The sequence below is a fragment of the Dipodomys spectabilis genome, unplaced genomic scaffold, assembly GCF_019054845.1.
Source record: "Dipodomys spectabilis isolate Male_0828 unplaced genomic scaffold, ASM1905484v1 ptg000106l, whole genome shotgun sequence".
Taxonomy (NCBI): Eukaryota; Metazoa; Chordata; class Mammalia; order Rodentia; family Heteromyidae; genus Dipodomys; species Dipodomys spectabilis.
The window spans coordinates 382874-404805 of record NW_024870783.1 but is presented as its reverse complement, the minus strand read 5'-3'; the positions used below and the strand labels follow the sequence as shown (position 1 = coordinate 404805).

Genomic DNA, 21932 nt, shown 5'->3' with positions numbered 1-21932 from the left:
ACAAATGCTGGAGGGGATGTAGACAGAAGGGAACCCTCCTGTTGGTAGGAGTGTAAACTTGTTCAACCACTTTGGAAAGCAGTATGGAGGTTCCTCAAAAGACTCCACATAGAGCTCCCATGTGACCCAGCAATCCCACTTTTGAGCATTTACCCAAACAATCACAAACAAGGTCATACCAAAGCTATCATAACAACCATGTTTATCGCAGCATTATTTACCATAGTTAGGATATGGAACCAATCCTGATGCCCCTGAATAGATGCATGAATCAAGAAAATGTGGTACTTGGGGGCTGGGAAGGTGGCTCAGTGGTAGAGTGCTTGCGTTGCATGCCTGAGGCCCTGGGTTCAATTCCCCAACACCACATAAGCAAAAAGAAAAAATCCAGAAGTGGCGCTGTGGCTCAAGTGGTAGAGCGCTAACCTTGGAAGAGCTGAGGGACAGTGCCCAGGCCCAGAGTTCAGGCTCCATGACCATAACCCCCAAAAAAGAAAATGTGGTACATATATACAATGAAATTCTATGCCTCCATCAGAAAGAATGTCATTGCCCCACTTGTTAGGAAATGGAAAGTCTTGGAAAAAATTATATTTAAGTGAAGTAATCCAGCCCCAAATAAACATAGGTGCCAGGGCATGTGGAGGGCTTAAGTGGTAAAGGAAAATCTATCACTATTCAGGCATGATATGGAACAAATGGGGAGAACCACTGGATCATGCTGAGTGAGTTGTTTTTTTTTAAATTGTGAAAAAATCAAACAGAGGGTTTACAATTACATGGGCAAGATAATGAGTACATTTCTTATCAAGCATTGTAGCCTCCTGCTTTGCTTACCCTACCATCCCTTCCCATCTCCCCTACCATCCCAATCCTCCCCGCTCCTCGCCCTGTGCCAAAGTTGTGAAGTTCATTTTTCAACATAAGGTCTTGTACATCTCATTGTTGCAATGTATCCACTGTATCCCTATTTAAACAATTGTTTTTTCCTTTCCCCTCCACAAATTATATCAACATCAAATAGAGTGAAAACAGGGGTTATAACATGAGGGAGGGACTACAAAGGAACAAAGAAAAATCTTATAAATATGTTAGAAACAATAGCAAGACAGAAAAATGAAACATTTGAGTCCTTATCTTGGGGTCCATTTTGCCTAACATCAACTTATCTGACCATTTCTGCTTGTCTCAGACATATACTAGTTATTTCAAATAAGGGAACCCATGGGACCGATGTTTCTTTGGGCCTGGCTTACTTCACTTAATATATTTTTTCCAAGACTTTCCATATCCTAACAAATGGAGCAAGGTCATTCTTTTTGATGGAGGCATAGAATTCCATTGTGTATATAGACCACATTTTCTTGATCCATTCATCTACTGAGGGGCATCTGTGTTGGTTCCATATCTTAGCTATGGTAAATAATGCTGCAATCAACATAGTTGTGCTGGTAGCTTTAGTGTGGTCTTGTTTGTAAACATTTGGGAAAAAGCCCAAAAGTGGGATTGCTGGGTCATAGGGGAGCTCTATGTGGAGTCTTTTGAGGGACGTCCATACTACTTTCCAAAGTGGTTGAACAAGTTTACACTCCCACCAACAATGAAGTAAGGTTCCCTTCTGTCCTCATCACCTCCAACATCTGTTGTTTTTAAAATTCTTGATTTTAGCCATTCTAACTGGAGTGAGGTGGTATCTTAATGTCGTTTTGATTTGCATTTCTTTTATGGCTAGGGAGGTTGAGCATTTCTTCATGTGTCTATTGGCCATCCTTCTTTCCTCTTCAGAGAAGTTTCTCTTTAAGTCTTTAGCCCACTTATTTATTGGGCAGTTGTTTCTTTGAGGATTTGTTGTTGGGGGACTTAATTTTTTGAGTTCCAGCTATATTTTAGATATGAGACCCTTGTCCATTGTATGGCTAGTAAAGATCTTCTCCCATTCTGTGGGCTCATATTAAGTGAAGTAAGCCAGCCCAAAGAAACATAGGTCCCATGGTTTCCCTTATTTGCAATATCTAGTATATGTCTGAGTCAAGCAGAAAAGGTCAGATAAGGTGATGTTAGGGAAATGAACCCTAAGATATGTATTCAAATGGTTTTTTTTTCTTTCATGCAATTGTTTCTAACACATTTATAAGATTATTTCTTTGTTGCTTTGTATGTCCCTCCCCCACAGTATAACCCCTGCTTTCACTGTGTTTAATGTCGGTATATTTTGTGGAGGGGAGGGGGGAAAAGCAAATCGTTTAAAAGGGGATACAGGTGGACCCATTGCAACAATGAGATTTGCAAGTCTTTCTCTCAAATAATGAACTTTACAACTTTGGTGGGGGGCACGGAGGAGGATGGGAAGGGGAAACAAAGGAGGAGGCTACAATGCTTGATAACAGATGTACTCATTATCTTGCCCATGTAATTGCAACCCCTCTGTACAGTATTTTCACCATAAAAAATAAAAAAACTTATTAGAAATAAAATACAACACGTAATTTGAAATATGAAAAAAAAAAAGAGTGGAGTTGTACATGGAGCCTGTAGGGGGAAACCTTGCTATATACACAGTTGCCTCCTGCAGAGAAGAGCTGCCACTCTCTTACTGCTCCAAGAATATGGCAACCAGATACCAGTGTTCTGAACCCACCTCCTGGCCTGCAGCGCTCCTGCCTTATTCACACCCACATTTCATCCTCCTGAGGCTAAATCGATGAGTTTGGGATATTATTCTACACATCATGCGTAGAAACTTAGTTTCCCTCACTTATACAACCTCTTTAAAGAAATCTACCTCACCATATTGTTATCTTACAAATTGCCAAAGTTTCTACTACAAATAATAGCTATCCCTCGCAACCCAGAGATGGTGATGCCAAATGCTCTCAGTACAGCATCCATCTTATATCATTGGTCAAAGTTAGTTAAAACATGTTATAAAGATGTGTACTTAACTTTAATTGCTGTGACAAGACCTTAATAAAAACAACCTGAAGGGAAGAATTCATTATTTCAATCTTAGATTAGAAATTTTACGCTGCCATGTGGGCAGAGTACAGTGGAGCTCACATCATGTCACCCAAGAAGCAGAGTGAATGTTCTCCTTCCTCCCCCTTGCTGTTTTATTGCACAAGAGACCACATCCTATTGAAAGGAGCTGTGGACTATGAGGTGGATTTTCCTCTCACAGTCAATTCCCTCTAGAGTGTTTCTCACAGACAGGTTCAGAATTTCACTTTCTTAATCTGCAAGCAATCCTACCCATTTGACAATGCAGAAAAACTACTATAAAGGGTCTTCCAAAGTATTTGTTTTCTTGAAACTTTCATGAAAGTGCTAAGTGTAGAAATAAGATTATTTAGCAATATATATGTTTCCTCAGAAGTCTCCATGCTCTACATTCTTACATTTCTGTCTTTAGGACAGGCTCTGGACAAACTAAGCTATGTTTCATCAGATGCCTCATAATTTGTGTTTGTGTATGTGTGTTTATGTGTGTGTATCTGCACATGATGCATCTTTCTCTTGATATTTATAAATATACACACATATATATGTATGTATGCAGCAATAAATAAATCTAGATGCATATTTTAAAACCTATAGTCCATAGGGATATATGCCACTCATTTTTTAACTGTAAACTTAATGATATTTGAAAAGTCTTTACTGTACATATAAAGTCACATTTCATCGCTCATTTATATATTACTATACATTACTCTATATTACATTATATAATTCTGTAATATTGGTAAAAGTACTAACTATACCTTGGATGTTACCATAAATGAACTAAAATGTATTCTATTCATTCATATATTTTGTAGATTTTTTTATTTCTCCTGTTTCTGATTGTTTTGTAAATATCTAAAGTGAAGCATTTGATTTTTAACGAAAATAGTGTGCAATGAACCACTCCAAAAATTTTTGGCATATAACCCAATTACTTATATTCATCAGCAATTCATACTTTTTTTGGTCACTCATGGAGCTTGAACTCAGGACTAGCACTCTCCACTTTAAGCCACATGTCCACTTCTGTTTTTTCAGTGATAATTGGAGGTAAGAGTCTCATGGACTTTCCTGCTGACATCCTCAGACGTCAGCCTTCTGAGTAGCTAAGATTTACAGGCATGAGCCACCGGCTCAAGAGTATTCACACTCTTAATGACTGTTGATCTGACTGGAGCTCTTGTATTGCAGGTCACTCAGCTTGCCTCTGACATGGATTTTGTTTGATCTTCCTCAGTGGCCAAAGAGTTACTTTTAAAGTCATAAGCAACATCTAGAGATCAAGGTACATAGAGAAATTCAGGTCACAAAATGCCCAACACAGAAACACATTTGAAAAGGGCTTGTAGTCCAAAGCCTTGAGCTTGCTAAGCAATTGCTTTATTTCAATTTTATTTCATTTTATTTTAAAGATGCTATACAGAGGTACAGTTATGAATAAGGTGATGAGTACATTACTTGTCCATCATTGTTACCCATTCCCTTGTGGTTGTCCTACAATCCCTTCCCTCCCCAACCTCCCACACTCCATGAGCCATACACCTAGCCTTTCTGTTTTAGTTTTGTCTATCAGATAGAGGTAAGACCATGTTCTATCTGTACCTCCCTTGTAGCCATAAGTATAAGGGGGTATAACACAATGCCTAGATTCCTTTCAGATTGCTTTGTGATAATGATTTGCCAGTCTAGCTTCAACTGCAGTCTACTTATTTCCTTCTGTGACTTTTATGCAAAATGCTTAGTAATTGTTTAATCTTCATATATACTCAAGTTTCTAAAACTATTATTATTTTGAGGCCTGAGATCATGGTATTGATAAGGAGTTGTGCGTATCTAAATAATTTTTTCCAAGATCTTCTTAGCCAAAATAAGCATGTGCTAAAGCCTAGTTTCTGAAGCTTTGTATGGATCCTTGTTACCTGATTAAAGTAGAGATTGCTAGTCAGAATATATAGGTGAATTCCTAATATTTGTATGTCTGAACCCAAGTACTTGACAGGAACAACCTAAGGGAAGAAAGACAGTATTCATTTGGGCTCATTGTGTCAGAGATTTCAGTTCACCATCCTTAGCTTCCTTGGCCTATGGAGAGGCAGAACATCATGATGTTGGACCATATAGTAGAGGCTACTCAACTCATGGCAAACACGAATTCAAAATTATATAGGAAGAGGTAAGGGCAAGATTTAGGCCCAAGGACAGTCCCACAAATGTATTTCCTCCAACTAGGTGCTTTTACCACCTCCCAGTAACTCCACCCCATTGTTAACCCATCAAATGATGAATAAACACAGAATCCAGGAGTGTGAAGAAAGCATAGAGGACAGACCTAACTGAGAGAGCCCAGTTCTTTGCTACTTTTCCACAGAATGTTGATCAATGTGAATGAGAGAAAGCATGAGTTTGGCTGAGGAAAGAAAAGCTGATTGGCTGAGGGAAAATTCCCTGTTTGCTCCTTTGTACCATCTGACTGTACAGGTGGAAGAATTAGTATCCCCCGTATTCTTGTTTCACTTCAGATTTGAAGACCCGGAAAATTGTTCTTATTTGCCTCCAATGATAAGATACATTGGATAAAAATTATAATTAGCAACAATAGCCTTGGAAAAAGTTGTACTAATTAAAGCAAGCCTGACACCTAGTAATATAGGATGTGCCTATAAATCTACAAGTAAACACAATGGATACTAAAAGACAAATCATTACATATAGACATAATTTAACAATAGTCTAAATATTCACACAATGAAAACAAAGGAGTATGTTCTTAGGAACAGAACACAAGGGTTCAATAGCTGTGTGCATATGACCATATAAATGATGCTTATCAAAATGAGCTTCAAGACATGTGCTGTTTCCAGTTCTCTCTCTTTTTTCTTCTCTTTTTTCTTTTTTAATTGTAAAAACACAATTGTAAAAATTGTAAAAATACAATTGTAAAAATATAGAGGGGTTGCAATTACATGAACAAGGTAATGAGTATATTTCTTATTGTCTCCTCCTTTGTTTCCCTTTACCATCCCTATGTAGGACAAAAATCAGCATCACATCACCTGGGTTATTATTCTGAGTTCAGAGACACAGAGAGGAAGAGAGTGAGGGCAGAGATAAAAAGTGCTCCCAGGAATCTAAGAACAAAAGAAAGCACCGAACTGATGGATCAAAAAGGACACTATATAAAGAGCAGTGTCTTGGTTCAAGTTTCCATCTTCTATTTCAATTAGGCCCTCAGAATGTAACAACAATAATCAGAGCTTCATGCCACACAGTCCCATTTTGACAACCCAGTAAGTATACGTTGCCACTTTGATATCTTCCTTTGATAACCAGAAATTAAATCTCTGTCATAGCTCTCCTTCAGACATTTTGACAGAAAGGACAATTCAAGCATCAATTTTGTCCTTTGTCTCATCATTTCGTTGTTCCCTTTTCCTTCCTTAATTCAGATAAATGTATATATAGTACACAGGGTACCAAAATAAAATAGAGCCAACAAGGGATAAACCATAAGTGAAAATAGAAAAAAAATGAGATGTACAAGTCGTTTTGTGGAAAAACGAACTTTACAACTTTGGTGGGGGGTGGGTGAGAATCGGGTGGGGGGGGAGAGCAGGGAGTATGGGAAGGGATGGGAAGGGGAAACAAAGATGAGGCAACAATGCTTGATAAGAAATGTACTTGTTATCTTGCCCATGTAATTGTAACTCCTCTGTATAATATTCTCACAATAAAAATTAATAAATAAAAGAAATAATGCAACAGTGATACTCACAAAACAATATGTTGGAAATGAACCTTTCAACTTGGTGGGGTGTGATGAGGGAGGGAAAGTGGGAGGAAATTGGGGGAGAGTGTAACAATATTCAACAAGAAATGTACTCACTACCTTACATATGTAACTGTATCCTCATTGTACCTAATCTTGACAATAAAATTGAATTTTGAAAAAGAATCAACTTTCCTTGGAGGGACAGGAGAGAATGATATTATTTTACTCAAATCTGACTTGTTGAATGGTAATTTCTTATCTTACTAGTTAAAGATAATAAAGATGTAATTAAAACGGAATCATCTTTTTCAATTTATATTACCCTCATGACCACAAAAGTTTTAAACTAAAATTCAATGCTTAAATTTTATAGGCTCTGTGGCTCTCTTCCTCAGATCTATCCTCTTGACCATCATTCCATGACAGGTTATCCATTCCCCAGATCCACAGGGGTCCAACCCTGCTGCTTTTAGGAAGGTGGATGGATTCTGAATATGTGAACAGACAGTCCACACAAGAGTTGTTTTGTGATTTGTGTGGAGAAATGTGAGATGAAGGGTCGAAGTGATCTGCTGACGATCAGTACAAGATCAGGACTAACTATTGCTAAATCAAGCAGAAGAATTGAAGGAGCCTAACTTCAAAAACAGAGCTCCCAGACAATTAAATTTGTGCCCTAAAAAATCTCAATATTGTTGAATTACATGGGTGTCTGGATTAACTAAAACACAAGACACTTGAGTGGAAAAATCAATACAAAACATTGCCTTTTAAAATGAAACAGCTGGGCACCAGTGACTCAGTCTTGTAATCCTAGCTACTCAGGAGGCTTAAATCTGAGGGTCACAGTTCAAAGCCAGCTGAAGCAGAAAAGTCCATGAGAGTCTTATCTCCAATTAACCACCAGAAAACCAGAAGTGGCACTGTGGCTCAAGTGGTGAGTGGTAGCCTTGACATGAAGATTTCAGGGACAGTTTCCAGTATCCAGTGTCCAGAATTCAAGCCCCATGAAATACACACACACACACACACACACACACACACACACACACACACACACACACACACACACACACACACACACACACACACATATATGTATACACAATATGCTTAAAGAATCAAGAAATCCTATAGTCTGCATCATGATGGATAGAAGTAGAAAACACCTTGTTAAACAAAGTAGTAAAAACAAAGAGCATCATCTATACTGCTTCTCACTCAAGCAGACTTCAAAAAAGTAAAATGCAATAGTGATACTATGGGGCTGACAAGGGCACAGGATCAGAGCGCAGGAGGTTGAACACAGAAGAAAGATGGAAGACTATGATCAATGCACATAATACACATATACTGAGAAACCCAGAATCCCATTAATTGTTACAGATATGTACATTAATAAAAAATAGGCTATCAGAAAATAAAGGAATAAAATCTGAAGCAATGAATCCATTCTTTGTATTAGAAGCAATTCCTGCTTAAATTACCGTTATTTATTTTATTATTGCATAAATATCAACTGATGCCACAATTCAGACTCTTGAAGTATTAACTGACTTTTTCTGACAACATTCTGAGCAGGTGGAGGCAGCAGGAGGAGCAGCTGGGGCAGCCCAGACTCACACTTCAGCTTCCCTGGGAGGTTTTTGTTATGCTTTGTATCACTGTGGGAGGCAAACTGCTATACTGTTGACAGTAATAAGTGGCAACATCTTCTGGTTCCAGGCCACTGATCCTGAGAGTGAACTCTGTCCCAGATTGACTCCCACTCCCACTGAACCTTGATGGAACTCCGCTCGCCAAACTATCTGCATCAAAGATCAAGGGTTTAGGAGCTTTTCCTGGTTGCTGCTGGTACCAGGCTAAAACATACCCAATGTCCTCACTGGCCCTGCAAGTGATGGTGGCAGTGTCTCCTAGAGACACAGATAGTGAAGATGGAGACTGGGTCATCTGGATGTCACACTTGACACCTGGAAGCAGAAATATGAAAATAAATATCAACATTAATTATCAAGTTATAAGAAGGCATCCCTGAAGAGTAAGCATCCTGGATCACACTGAGTTGTGTTAATCCCTAGCATTGTCCTTCTTTACCTGGGAGCCAGAGCAGCAGGATCCCCAGGAGCTGAGAAGGGGTCCTCATGTCCATGCTGTGTGCTGACTTGGACTGACTACTGCCTAATGTGAGCAGCCTATGAAGAATTCCTGAGCACACTGGGCTGTGCTGTTGGTGCATGCAAATCAGCAGCAGAGTTATACACAGCTGTCCAGCTGCCTCATCTCAGAAACTCTGCACATTCTGAGTCTCAAGGGAACTAGATCGGGCAACAGAATAAGTTTTAAACACAGAAGAGAATCTCCAAGTTGCTTTCCTGTGATGTGCTCACAACAATGGTAGCTTTGAGGATCAAAGCTTCTTTTCTTCTTATTTCTTTAACTGAGTCAAGACTTGTTCACTGGACTATTAGATCCAGGAATTCACAAACAAATTTTGCACAACACAAATTTGGCATTTCTTTATTATTATGCTGGACAGAAGGTTTTACAGTAGCTCTGATTCACTGATAATCTATATGTGTCAACTTATCAGCATGAATTCAATCCATGGAGGTGGAATAAGTGTAGCTGTTCTGTTGATAAGAAAATGCCTGGAGTTCTGTACTGTGCTGTTCAGCCTTATTATCTCCTCCATCTCTGAGTTTTTGTCCCAGGTGATCCATACAAGCATGTCCTTTCACAGCCTTTCTCCCTTCATATCTGAACAGCCTTTATAATTTTTACTGACCTAGAATTGTGTATCATTTTATATATCCATGCTGAAGGTTCTCATATTATTCCTTCTGGCTTTTAATCATCTTCACCACAACTACTATGTTCAGAAGCAGAGACAGATTATCTTGAAAGCTAGGATAAACTCAGGTTATCTTGAAGCCTATTTTGTGGCCTAAACCTACATATGTCTCCTCTGTTTGGTGGACTCTTCTAGTTCCTGAGAGAACACTGTGCTGCACACCTTGGTAAAGATATTGGTCCAAAGCAGGGTGAATATGTTGTAATCTCTGAACGGAGTCTTGAAATCAATAGAACATGGAAATGTCATCCATATTGGGAGGAGGCAACATGGGAGAGCTGATTTTCTCTGCAAGGGAGAAATAGCATTGTTGACTCCATTGTAGGTGCTGAGATGGAGTGACCCAAGAGGACATCCATATGTGTTGGATTTGCCTGTGCAGTTGTCAGGGCTCAGGAAGTCACTGTTGCATGGGATACAAAGTTAGCTCATCTTATCCATGTTATCACATTCTGAGGAATGTTTGAACAAATCTGGGGGTGGAGACAGGGGGTGTATTATATAATAATGTAAGTGACAGTAACACTAAGAGTTTCATATTACCCAGAAGAGTTGTTGATCATATGACTAAATTAATGAGGGAAAATTAGAGCCAATATTCATACTCTTGAGTTAAAAACTGTAAGCTAATTAAATGAAAATTTTGTCTATTGTTAGTGACATATTTCAAAGATTTTATACTGAATATTTTGTGGAAAGAAGAAAATCAGAAAATTTTTCCAATAATTCATTTAATAATAACATAATTTTGTGATGTGAGTGAAGTAATTACCATAAACATACATGTGTATGCATGTATACATATGTATATATGAATGTGTACATATAAATATATATACATATAGATGAATAGATGCACAGGTGGATAATTTTTTCTAATCTAGAAGTAATGATGATTTAGCTTTAATAATGGATAGCACCTTCATTAATTGACCTCATTTCTTCTCTCATAAATAAAGCCAGTGACCCTTGAAGAACAGTTTATTTCTTTATGAAAAGCAGGAAGAGAAGAAGATGAGTTTGGATCATTTGTTGTCACAAACTACAAATTCATAGTGGATGATGTAAAGGAAGAGTGGAGAGAAATCAGCTAATAAGTAATGCCCATTGGCCAATTTTGTGAGGTTTTGAATATTGAATAAATACCAAAGTATTCCATGAAATAAATTGTAAGTCCTTGGATTAGTAGTGATGTTTTCATTAGGGATGTGATATCCATAAACCACCATATATTTCTCCATAAATCTCCACAATTTCAAAGGAAAAAGAACAACTATATAGCAGAGAAATCCAACAGCCAACACCTTAATCTAGAATTGAAATAAAGATCATCAGTAATGATGTCCTTACAGAACTTAGCAGCACTTCAGGACTTTGCTCACAAATATCCATTACTGACAGAACACTGAGGGGGAAAAGGCACAAATCTAATCTAATCTGGTATGTGATCACCATGAGTGATAAGACCACAAAATTTAAGACCAAACTAAAAACCTGTTCCTTGGTGGGTTGATTATTGGGGATGTGGTCTGACTACTTTGTTCTGACTCAACTGGAACCACATTCCTACTGTTCTTTGCTTTCCTAGAGGTTGAATTATAGCTGTGAACCACTATGGCCATCATGACCATTAAAGTATTCTTTTATTTGGAATTTTTGTGTCTTGAGATCATTCATCTACTGCCATCTCTTCACAAGTTCATAAGCATGGTATGTACAGTGACTAAGATTAAAGTTTGAATTTACATGTCTGGTTAAGAGAACATCAGTGACTTCAAACTGAGATCTTTTTGAAAACATAATGTTATAGTGAGCTATATCTGTAAAAAAAAATATTCCTAAAATAAAAATTATAAGAGGAAAAAAAAGTTACTGGAAAACAATTATTTTTTCAAAAGAGGCAAAAATTAAAGATTAATAAAAGTTTTAGAAAAGGAAAAAAAAATTTTATATATATAAAATGTTCTTCATCATACCAATGGTCCCTTTGTTTCAAAGCTGTTTTTCTTTTGATTTCTTTTAACTGAGACAAGACCTGTCCACTGGAGTGTTAGTTCCAGAAATTTACAGACTTTTTTTTTTTTGGTCGGTAGTGGGGCTTGAACTCTGGGCCTGAGTGCTGTCCCTCAGCTCTTCAGCTCAAGGCGAGTGCTCTACCACTTGAGCTACAGCGCCACTTCTTTTACAGACATTTTTGACATATGTCTTTATTATCCAGAACAGAACATTTTGGAACTGATTTTGTTCACTGATAACCTTTATATGGCAACATATCAGCACTGCTGTCCTATAAAGCAATCCATAATGGTGAAATAAGAAATTAGACCTCATTGATAAGAAAATGCCTGGACATTGTGTAATGTACAATTCTACCTTGTTCCTCCTTCTTCTCTGAAGATTTTTTGTGCTGATCAGTTCATAAAAGCAAGTCTTTTCAGAGATTGACTCCCATCATACATGAATAATCTTTTCTACCAACCTAACCTTGTGTATAATTTCAAAAGCTTGTGCTTAAGTGCCTTCTGGGTTTTAAACATCTTCACCATAGCTACTGTGTTCAGAAGCAGATTATTCCTGATAAGGAGGATAAACTCAGGTTATCCTAGAATCTATTGTGTTGTGCAAACCTGCATCTGTCTTCTACACTCCATGGTGTCCTAGTTACTGAGACAATACTGTGCTCATCACCTCTGCTAAAGATATTGGGTCCAAGCAGAGTGAGTAGAACATCAGAAAGGAAGATGATGTTGGCATCTTTGAACAGATTTTTGGAACCATTAGTACCCAGAAATGTCATCCATATGGGGAGCAAGCTACAAGGGGCTTGGAAGCAAGAGTGAGGAGAGCTGATTGTCCATGCAAGGGAGAAATAGCATTGTTGACTCCATTGAAGGTGCTGAGATGGAGTGACACAAGAGGACATCCAGATGTTTGGGATTGGCCTGTGCAGGTGTCAGGACCCAAGGAGTCACTACTGTGTGGGATAGAAAGTTAGCTTGAGCTAAACTAATAAGAGAAAAGAAATGAGCTATCAAGTGCTATTCACTGATGAATTTGGATATCACATCCATTAAAGAAATTGTAAATCCTTGAATTCATAGCGATATTTCAAAAGGAAAACCTATTTGTAAGCTATCAACAAGGTCTCCATGCATTCTCACAAATTACCAAGGGGAAAGAATAACTGAGCAGAGCAATCTACCAGCTATCCCCTTAGTCTAAAACTGGAAGGAAGATTGCTAGTAATGGTAATTCAAAACATGAACCTCCTAACAGACACCACAAAAACAACACAGCAGCACTTCTGGACTTTGCTCACATATATGCACCACGGAATATAAACCTGTGAGAAAACAAGTACAAATCTAATCTGAGAAACATTCAGCACCATGGTTAGTTTTGGTCACCGATAGTGATAAAACCACAAAATTGGAGGCCAGACTAAAGAAACTGTTCTCTGGTGGCCTAATGAATGAGATGTGGCCTTCCTAATTTTCCCTGACTGACCTAGAAACACATTCCTACCATTGTCTTCTTCCTTAGGAGTCTGAACTACAGGTATCAGCCATCATGCCCAATATGGTATTAATTCATCAATTTTTCTGTGTGTTTTGAAATCATTCACTTTTTACAATCATTTCTTAACAAGTACATGATTATTGTATGTACTGTGACTAAGATTAAAAATTGAATTTACATGTCTGGGTAAGAGAATTTCCTTGACTTTGAACTGAGATATTTTTGACAGCATAAAGACAAAGTGACATTTTTCTGTAGAAAATAGCAACATATACAGTTTTTTGACCTCTGCTTTTGTACTGCTAGAAAATAAGAATGAATTTGCTTGTTTTTCAGCATATATAAGTTGCACAAAAAGGGTTTCATTGTGACTTTTTCACTCATGCATACAATGTAAATCATCAACTTCATGGCGTTGATCCCTATTCATTATTCCCACTTTTCCCATCTTAAAACCTTTCAACAGGATTCACGGTTCTATTTTACATATGACATTAAAGCACTTAAATCATGTTCACCTTCATTTCCTCTCCTCCCTTCTCTGTCCTTTCTTCCCAGAAATCCATAGAACCTATTTTATCTTCCTTTCATTCATTTATTTAGTATATCTTAAATACGTGATGGGCTTTCACCATGATATCTCACCTGTGCATGTCTCATATTTCTTGCCTTTTCATTTATCTTCTCTTTTGTTCACTTTTCTTATCTTTTCTTTTCTTTTTGCTGGTCCTGGTCATGAACTCTGGGCCTGGCCTATGTCTCTAAATTTTATGTTCAAGTCTATCCCTCTACTACTTGAGCTACAGCTCTGCTTCATTATTTTTTGTGATTAATTGGAGAAAGACATTCACTGAATTCCTTCCGAGGATAGCTTTTAAACACTATCCTGAGATAATGTTTAAGTAGCTAGATTTACCACCAGCACCTGGCTCTCACATCATATTATAATCTGAATAATCCATTCCTTAGTCTTTCTTTTAGAACCATCAAAGTTAATTTGAAGTAAGCCAGGCCCAAAGAATATAGGTTCCATGGTTTCCCTTATTTGCAATAATTAGTATATATCTAAGACAAACAAAGACTGTCAGACAAGTTGATGTTAGGTGAAATGAACCCCAAGATAAGGATTCAAATTTTTTTCTTTCTTGTGATTGTTTCCAACATATTTATAAGATGATTTCTTTGTTGCTTTGTATGCACCTCACCCATGCTTACACCTCCCTGCTTTCACTGTATTTGATGTTGATATAATTTGTGGAGGGGAAGGGAAAAAACAAATTGTTTAAATTGGGTTACAGTTGGACCCATTACAACAATGAGATGTACAAGAAGTTTTGTCAAAAAATGAACTTTACATCTTTGGTGGGGCAAGGGGTCCAGGGGGTGGGGGATGGCGAGTGGAAGGGATGGTATGGGGAAACAAAGGAGGAGGCTACAATGCTTGATAAGAAATTTACTCACTATCTTGCCCATGTAATTGTAACCCCTCTGTATGGTATTTCACAATAAAAAAGTAAGGATTCACAAGCTTCCTTTGCATTCTTCCCTTCTTAATATTTTAAAAATCAATTTAAATTGAAGTATAGTTATATATTTCTTTATACTTGCATAGTCGGATGTTAAGATAGAAATATTCTTCCATTACTGAAAAATATCCATTAGAATTCATAGATCATTTGACAAATTTTCAAGGAGAGTTGGCAAAGATTTCTGTTTACAATACAGTGAATAGAAGAATAGAGAAACAAAAGAAAATTCCAGAGAGGAAGCTCAAAGAAACCTGATCCAGAAGCTCATTTGTATACTAAGATATGATTTTTCCCTGCCTCTGTCCTCTGCCTTCCTGTGTGCTACTTATGTATCAGGAGAAGCATTTCACTTGTTGCTAATCAATCCTAGATCCTTGGCATGTACAAACTTCTTTCCTGACATACCACTAGGATCTCAGTTTCTTAATATGAAGTCAAGATAGGTAAGGCCAAGCCTTAAATAGCCAAGCACACGGCTTCTCAGAAAGCTCAATCTTCTTTTCTGTACATTGTCTTTGCAAAGGATTTTGATTCATAATCCTTAATAGCAAAGTCTTTACAAACAATAATAGCTATTTGGAGTAAGAACCCGATGTGTAATAGGTATATTGTAATAAATAGGTATAATAGATACATTAGAAGAGAAAACACCATTGTCCATTCTTCCATCTGTGAACAAGGCTGTGAGTTAAATATTAGAGAAGGAAAGGGTAGTAAGAGTTCCAAGGAACTGTCATTATGAATTCTAGGGACATAATACATAAAATTAATTTCTCTTCTTTTACCTGTGTATAAAATTACCTAAAACAAATTAAGATTGTTTTTACTGACAAAAATGTTGAAAATGGTCAATGATATTATAGTATACTACGTGTGTCTCCAAATATGACTACATAGAGGATCTGAGTATGTTCATGACATTAAACATTCTCTAGGGAGATTTCTAATTATAGGGACATGATGGAATGAATAACTAACATCTTTGATCAAAAGGTGATTTGGTTAATCAGTGATATTGCATCAGAGTTTAATTGTAACTTTTTCCCATTCCTCTCCCTCTAATGTTAAGAGATGAGGAGACAGTGTGGTCCAGGAGACCAACAGTCCACTTCTCTTTTATATTCAAATTTTAATTTTTATTGTCAAGGTGATGTACATAGGGGTTACAGTTAATTATATAGTTAGGCAGTGAGTACATTCCTTGTCAAACTTGTTACCCTCTCCCCCATTTTTCTCCCATTTTCCCTCTACAACAAACCACCCCAAGTTGTACAGAATATTTCCAACATATTGTCTTCTGAGAATCACTGTTGCATTCATTCTCCCTTTGTCTTTTGTCTCACCATTTTTGTTCCCCTTCTTTCCCCTAATTCAGACAAACATATATACAATACCCAGGGTACTAAAATCAAATCCAGTGAGCAGGGGATAAACTATATGGGGAACTAAAGACACAAAAGGAAAAAGAAATTACATAGTACATTAAAAACAACAACAAAGAGAAACCTTTTGTGTCCATGTGTTGGAGTTCATTTCACTTGCCATCATCTTGCTATTTGTTATTTGAATACTAATGTCATTGAATTTTTTCACTTTTTATTTCAATGTACTGTTTGAATTGTTAATGGCTGACCTCTATCTACATAGCATGAAAGTACCAGCGATGGGTCAGGTGTGTAAGAAACACACTGAAAGTTCATCCTAGTCCTCCCAGTTTTGAGACTGCATTCAAACTGCAGCCAGGTCACATCAAGTCCCTTTGCTCATGGCCTCTCTTGGGACTCTGTCACTCACACATGGAGTGAGGGTTCAGAGAACAACTCAGTGATTGAATGGTTTATCATTGACAAGAATCAGTGAACCCTGGCTGTTCTGCATTTTGCTCCCAAATTGCCAGCACTTAGCACTAGCAAAGCATCAAACATTTGCTTATAGATTTCTATAGAATCCTTCACAATTATTTGAAAATATGAAAGGATCTCACACTATGCCACACAGCAATTGTGAAGGTTTGTGATGTCACAAACTACGACACAATGGTCATGACACCTGGTAGTTTGATGTCACAGGGGTCATGAAGTCCCAGTGGATTCCGATATCACATTTCATATCTGAAATATCATAAGCCCAGAAAAAGAATATGATCCCAGAAAGGGCCTAATATATCACAATGGCAGCATGTCACAAAAGTTATGAGGACAGGACAGGTTCATGTTGTCACAGTGGATTAGTGATATCATAATGGCAATGTGATGTCACAAAGATATTGTGATATCACAATGGTTATGAGGTCACAATGCATTTCTGATATTAATCCACATGGCAAATTTGAAATAGAATGAAATCACAGAGTAGGCATTCAAAAATGTTTATGGTATCACAATGACCATATGATGTCATAATGCTATGATGTCATTGTAGGCTGGTGTCAAAATGAGCTCATGGTATCTTATTGACTATGTGATGTCACATTTATAATGATGTCACTATGATGTTACAATGGCATGTCTGACCTCAATTGTCCTTAGTTCACAATGAGGATATTGGTACACAAAGGGACTGCAATTTCACAAAGACCATGTGTTTTTAGAAAGGTTCTCAGAGATCATAATAGGTTTGGGATGTCACAATGTGATTGTGAAGTCACAATGGCAATGTAATTTCACAATGGTTTTGTGAAAGTGGTGATGAGGTCACAATAGGTTTGTGATGTCATGAGTTTGTAGTATCACAACCACATGTCCAATTTTAATTGCTGCTATTTCCCAATGAGGATGTCAGTTCACAGAAGGTGCTTGAAGTCCCAAAGGCCATGAATTTTCTTAAATGTTATGAGGTCATACTGGGTTTGTGAAAACACAATGGAACAGTAATATCACAATGGCAATGTGATGTCACAATATTATGTCATAATAATGTTTTGGTGTCACAATTATTAGGTGATGCTATATTGGTGATGGGATCACAATATGTTTGTGATGTCACAATGTAATGGAAATGTCACAATTGCCATTCATTCACAATGAGTATATGAGTTCACAAAGGGACTGTGATGTCTCCAAAAGTACATGTTTTCACAAATGTGATAAAGTCCTAACAGGTTTTGATTTCTCAGTGTGACACAATGCTCATGATATCTGCCAATATGACATCATAATTTTCATGATGTCACAGTAGATTTCTGATATCACATGTCAAACCTGAAATATTATGAGGTTGAATACAGATTATGAGCTCACAAAGGGCCTAAGATATCACAATGGTAGCACATCACTAAAGTTATGAGGACAGGAGGACAGGACAGGTTTGTGATGTCACAGTGAGTTAGTGATATCACCATGCAACATGATGTCACATTGGTTATGATGTCACAATGGGTTTCTGATACCAAACACATACCACATTTGAAATAGCATGAAATCACAGACTAGGCATTCATAATGTGTCTATGACATCCCAATAACAATGTGATGTCCTAATGGTATGATATTGTAGTTTTATAATGTTAAAATGAGCTGATTGTATCATACCAACAATGTGATGTCACACTGGTGATAATGTCAGAAAGGGTTTGTGATGTTACAATGGCATGTTTGATCTCAATGGTCATTAGTTCACAAAATTGGCATACAAATGGACTGTGATGTCACAAAGGACATATACTTTTTCAAAAGTGCTAAGATGTCATAAAAGATTTGGGATGTCATAATATAATTGTTATGTCACAATGGCAATGTGATGTCACAATGGGATGATACAATGTGATGATACAATGGCATGTCTGATCTCAATTGTCATTTTTTCACAATAAGGATAGGGGTACACAAAGGGACTGTGATGTCACAAAAGCCATGTTTTCTCAAAGAAGCTCAAAGGTCATAATATATTTGGGCTGTCACAATGTGACTGTGATTTCACAATGGGAATATGATGTCAGAATGGATTTGATGTCACAGCTGTGATGGGGTGAGGAGGGGTTTGGGGTGTCACAACAAGTTTCTAATATCACAGTGACATGTCCCATTTTCACTGCTACTAGTTACCAATGAGGATACAAGTTTACAGAAAGAACTTGAATTCCTAAAGGATATAAATTTTCTGAAATGTTATGAGGTCATAATAAGTTAGTGAAAACAAAAAGGGATGGATATCACAATGGCAATGTGATGTCACACTATCATGTCATAATAATGTTTTGATATCACAATGTGTTGCTTATGTCATACTGGTGTTGAGGTCACAATAGATTTGTGATATCACAATGGGTGGGTGAAGTCAAAATTACATGTCAGGTCTCGATTGTCATAAATTCACAGTAAGTATATGAGTTCAAAAAGGGACTATGATGTCTCAAAAGGTAGGTGTTGGCACATATGTTATGAAGTCTAACAGGTTTGTGATGTCACAATGTGACACAATGGTCATGGTATCTGACAGTGAGATGTCACAATGGTCATGATGTCCCAATGGATTCTTTATATCACATATCTTACCTGAAATAGGTCGAAAACAGACTGTGAGCCCACAACAGGCCTAAGAATATCACAATGTTATCATGTCAAACAGTTCTGAGATTAGAACAAGTTGGTGAAGTCACAGAGGGTTAGTGATATCACAATGGCAATGTGATTTCAAAAGATATTGCAATGTCACATTGTTCATGAGGTCAAAATAGGTTTCTGATATCAACACACATGCCACATTTGAATAGAATGAAATCACAATAGCCATTCAAATGTGTATATGACATCACTGTGACAATTTGATGTCATAATGCTATTATGTCATTTTTATTTTGTGAAGTCACAATGAGCTGTTAGTTTTACAATGACACTGTGATGTCACATTCCTGATGATGTCACAAAGGGTTTGTGATATTACAATGACATTTTTATCTCAATTGTCATTAGTTCACCATGGGGGATGGGTTCAAAAAGGGACTGTGATGTCACAAAGGCCAAGTATTTTTCAAATTTGATAAGAGGTCCTAATAGTTTTGTGATTTCACACTGTTTCTGAGGTCACAATGGATTTGTGCTGTACTAATGAGTTTGTAATATCACAATGGCATGTCCAATTTCAATTGCAACTATTTCACAATTAGGATATGAGTTCAAGGTAGGAGCTAGAAGTGCCAAAGAACAGGAATTTTCTAAAAGGTTATGAGTTCATAATAGGTTTGGGAAAAACCTAGTCCCTTTGTGTGCTAATATTGTAAACTAATAACAATTGAGATCAATCATGCCATTGTAACATCATAAAACCTTTGTGACATCATCACCACTGTGACATCACATTGTCATTATGACACCATCAGCTCACTGTGACTTCACCAAACTACAATGACATCATAGCATTATGAAATGACATCATCAACCCATCACAAACATCACAAACCTATTGTGACCTCATCACTGGTAATTGTGACCTCATCACCAACTAATTGTGACATCAAAATGTTTTGACATGATATTGTAACATCACATTGCCAATGTAATATCACTGTTCCATTGTGTTTTCACAAACCTATTATGCTCTCATAATATTTTAGAAAATTCACGGCCTTTCTGACTTCTAACTCCTCCCTTGAACTGGTATCTTCATTGTGACCTTGTAGCAATTGAAATTGGACATGTGATGGTGATATTACAAATTCATTGTGACATCACTATCCAATGGAGACCTCATCAGCACTGTGACAACACCAACCCTTTGTGAATCACATTGCCCTTTGTCACATCACAAATCACATTGTGACATCCTAAAGCTATTATGACCTCTTAGCACCTTTGAAATAACACATGGCCTTTGGGACATCACAGTCTCTGGATAACCATATCATCATTTTGAATTAAGGACAGTTGAGGTCAGACATGCCATTGTGCCATCATTATTGCTTTGTGACATCATCTCCACAGTGACATCACATTGTCCTTTTGTTTGCGGTAAGCACACTGATCTCCTCCTAGAGGTTCCCTACTACCATTTGCAAATGAAATTTACTGTTTTTGCCAAGGGTTTCTTGATCCCAATACTGGTGCTGCTACCAAAACTCAAACTCCCTTCTTAGACTATTTTTCTTCCAGGGTATCTCTGTTATCAAACACCCACTGAGCAACCATTACCAATACAGATAAGACCTTTCCCTCAAAATCTTCTAACTTTTGAAGCTTTCTTCAAATATCTGGGGCTGATTGGTTAACAAAGGCCATATTTGGGTCTCTTCAATTCTCCGGGGCCTCAGGATCTATAGCCGTATATGTCCTAGGGACCCCTAGAGCCATTCCAGAAAAGCATTAGGGGACTCCCTGGAGAGCTGTAGAGTCTCACTCAGTATAGTTAAATTAGTTGGTTTCCTAGCCACTGCCTGTATCCCTGCTAACATAGTGGTGATAATTGAAAAGCACCTGCTTACCTCGAACACTTTTGTAGTCCCAGCTTGGGCAAGTCTGAGGAAAGATTTGCTCCAAATGGACGGGTTCATCAGTGGGGAAACCATCTGGTACATGGACTGCCTTCAAGGCAATGTGCTGGATTCACTCTCTTTCCTCCCAGGTGAAAAGCACCTGTAAATGTTGCTGACAATCATCCCAGGTAGTTGATGTGTGAAGAATACTGTCTCTAATAAGGAGATGAGCCCCTGGGGTTTATCACAAAAGGACAAATTTTGCTGTTTCCAGTTATACAGGTCAATAGTTGTCAAGGGAACATACATTAAAAAGAAGGCCTGCCAACCATCTCCCCCATGCACCTGTCTCAAGGGTAATAAGGGGACTGTACCACCTTGTACCACCTCAGGATTGTACAAGGAACCACTTCTGGTATCTGGGGACTTAATGTCAGAGGTGCTGATAGCATATACCAGTGGGTCTTCCTCTGAGCGATCCTGCAACACCAGTGGAGAAGATTTTTCAGTTATGAGAAGTTTAGGACATTGTTATCCCATCCTGGAATAAAAGAAGTTAAACAGGACACAGAATTATCAGCAAACACACACAGAAAAATAACCACAGACACTTAACCCACATGTCACACATCTCTTAAAGATGACCCCTGGAGGAGGCCCCAGATGACTTCTCAAGGATGTCCCAAAAGGCTTCCCAAGCAAGCCCCAGATGACCTGCAGAGGAGGTCCCAGTTTGCCTCTTCAGGAAGCCCCAGATGACCTCCAGAGGAGCCCCCAGGTGACTCAGGAGGAGGTCCCATGTGGTCTCTTGAGTAGTCTCCAGATGACCTTACTAGGAGGTCGCAGATGGCC

The 21932-nt window shown here is 37.8% G+C and overlaps 1 gene segment (V, D, J or C); it reads right to left on the bottom strand.

Moving 5' to 3' along the window:
• Positions 1-8362: 8362 nt before the first annotated feature.
• On the bottom strand, positions 8363-8951 carry LOC122114104. The segment is given in 2 exon segments: positions 8363-8745; positions 8870-8951. Coding segments are annotated over 2 exon segments (402 nt in total).
• Between the last annotated feature and the right edge of the window lie 12981 nt (positions 8952-21932).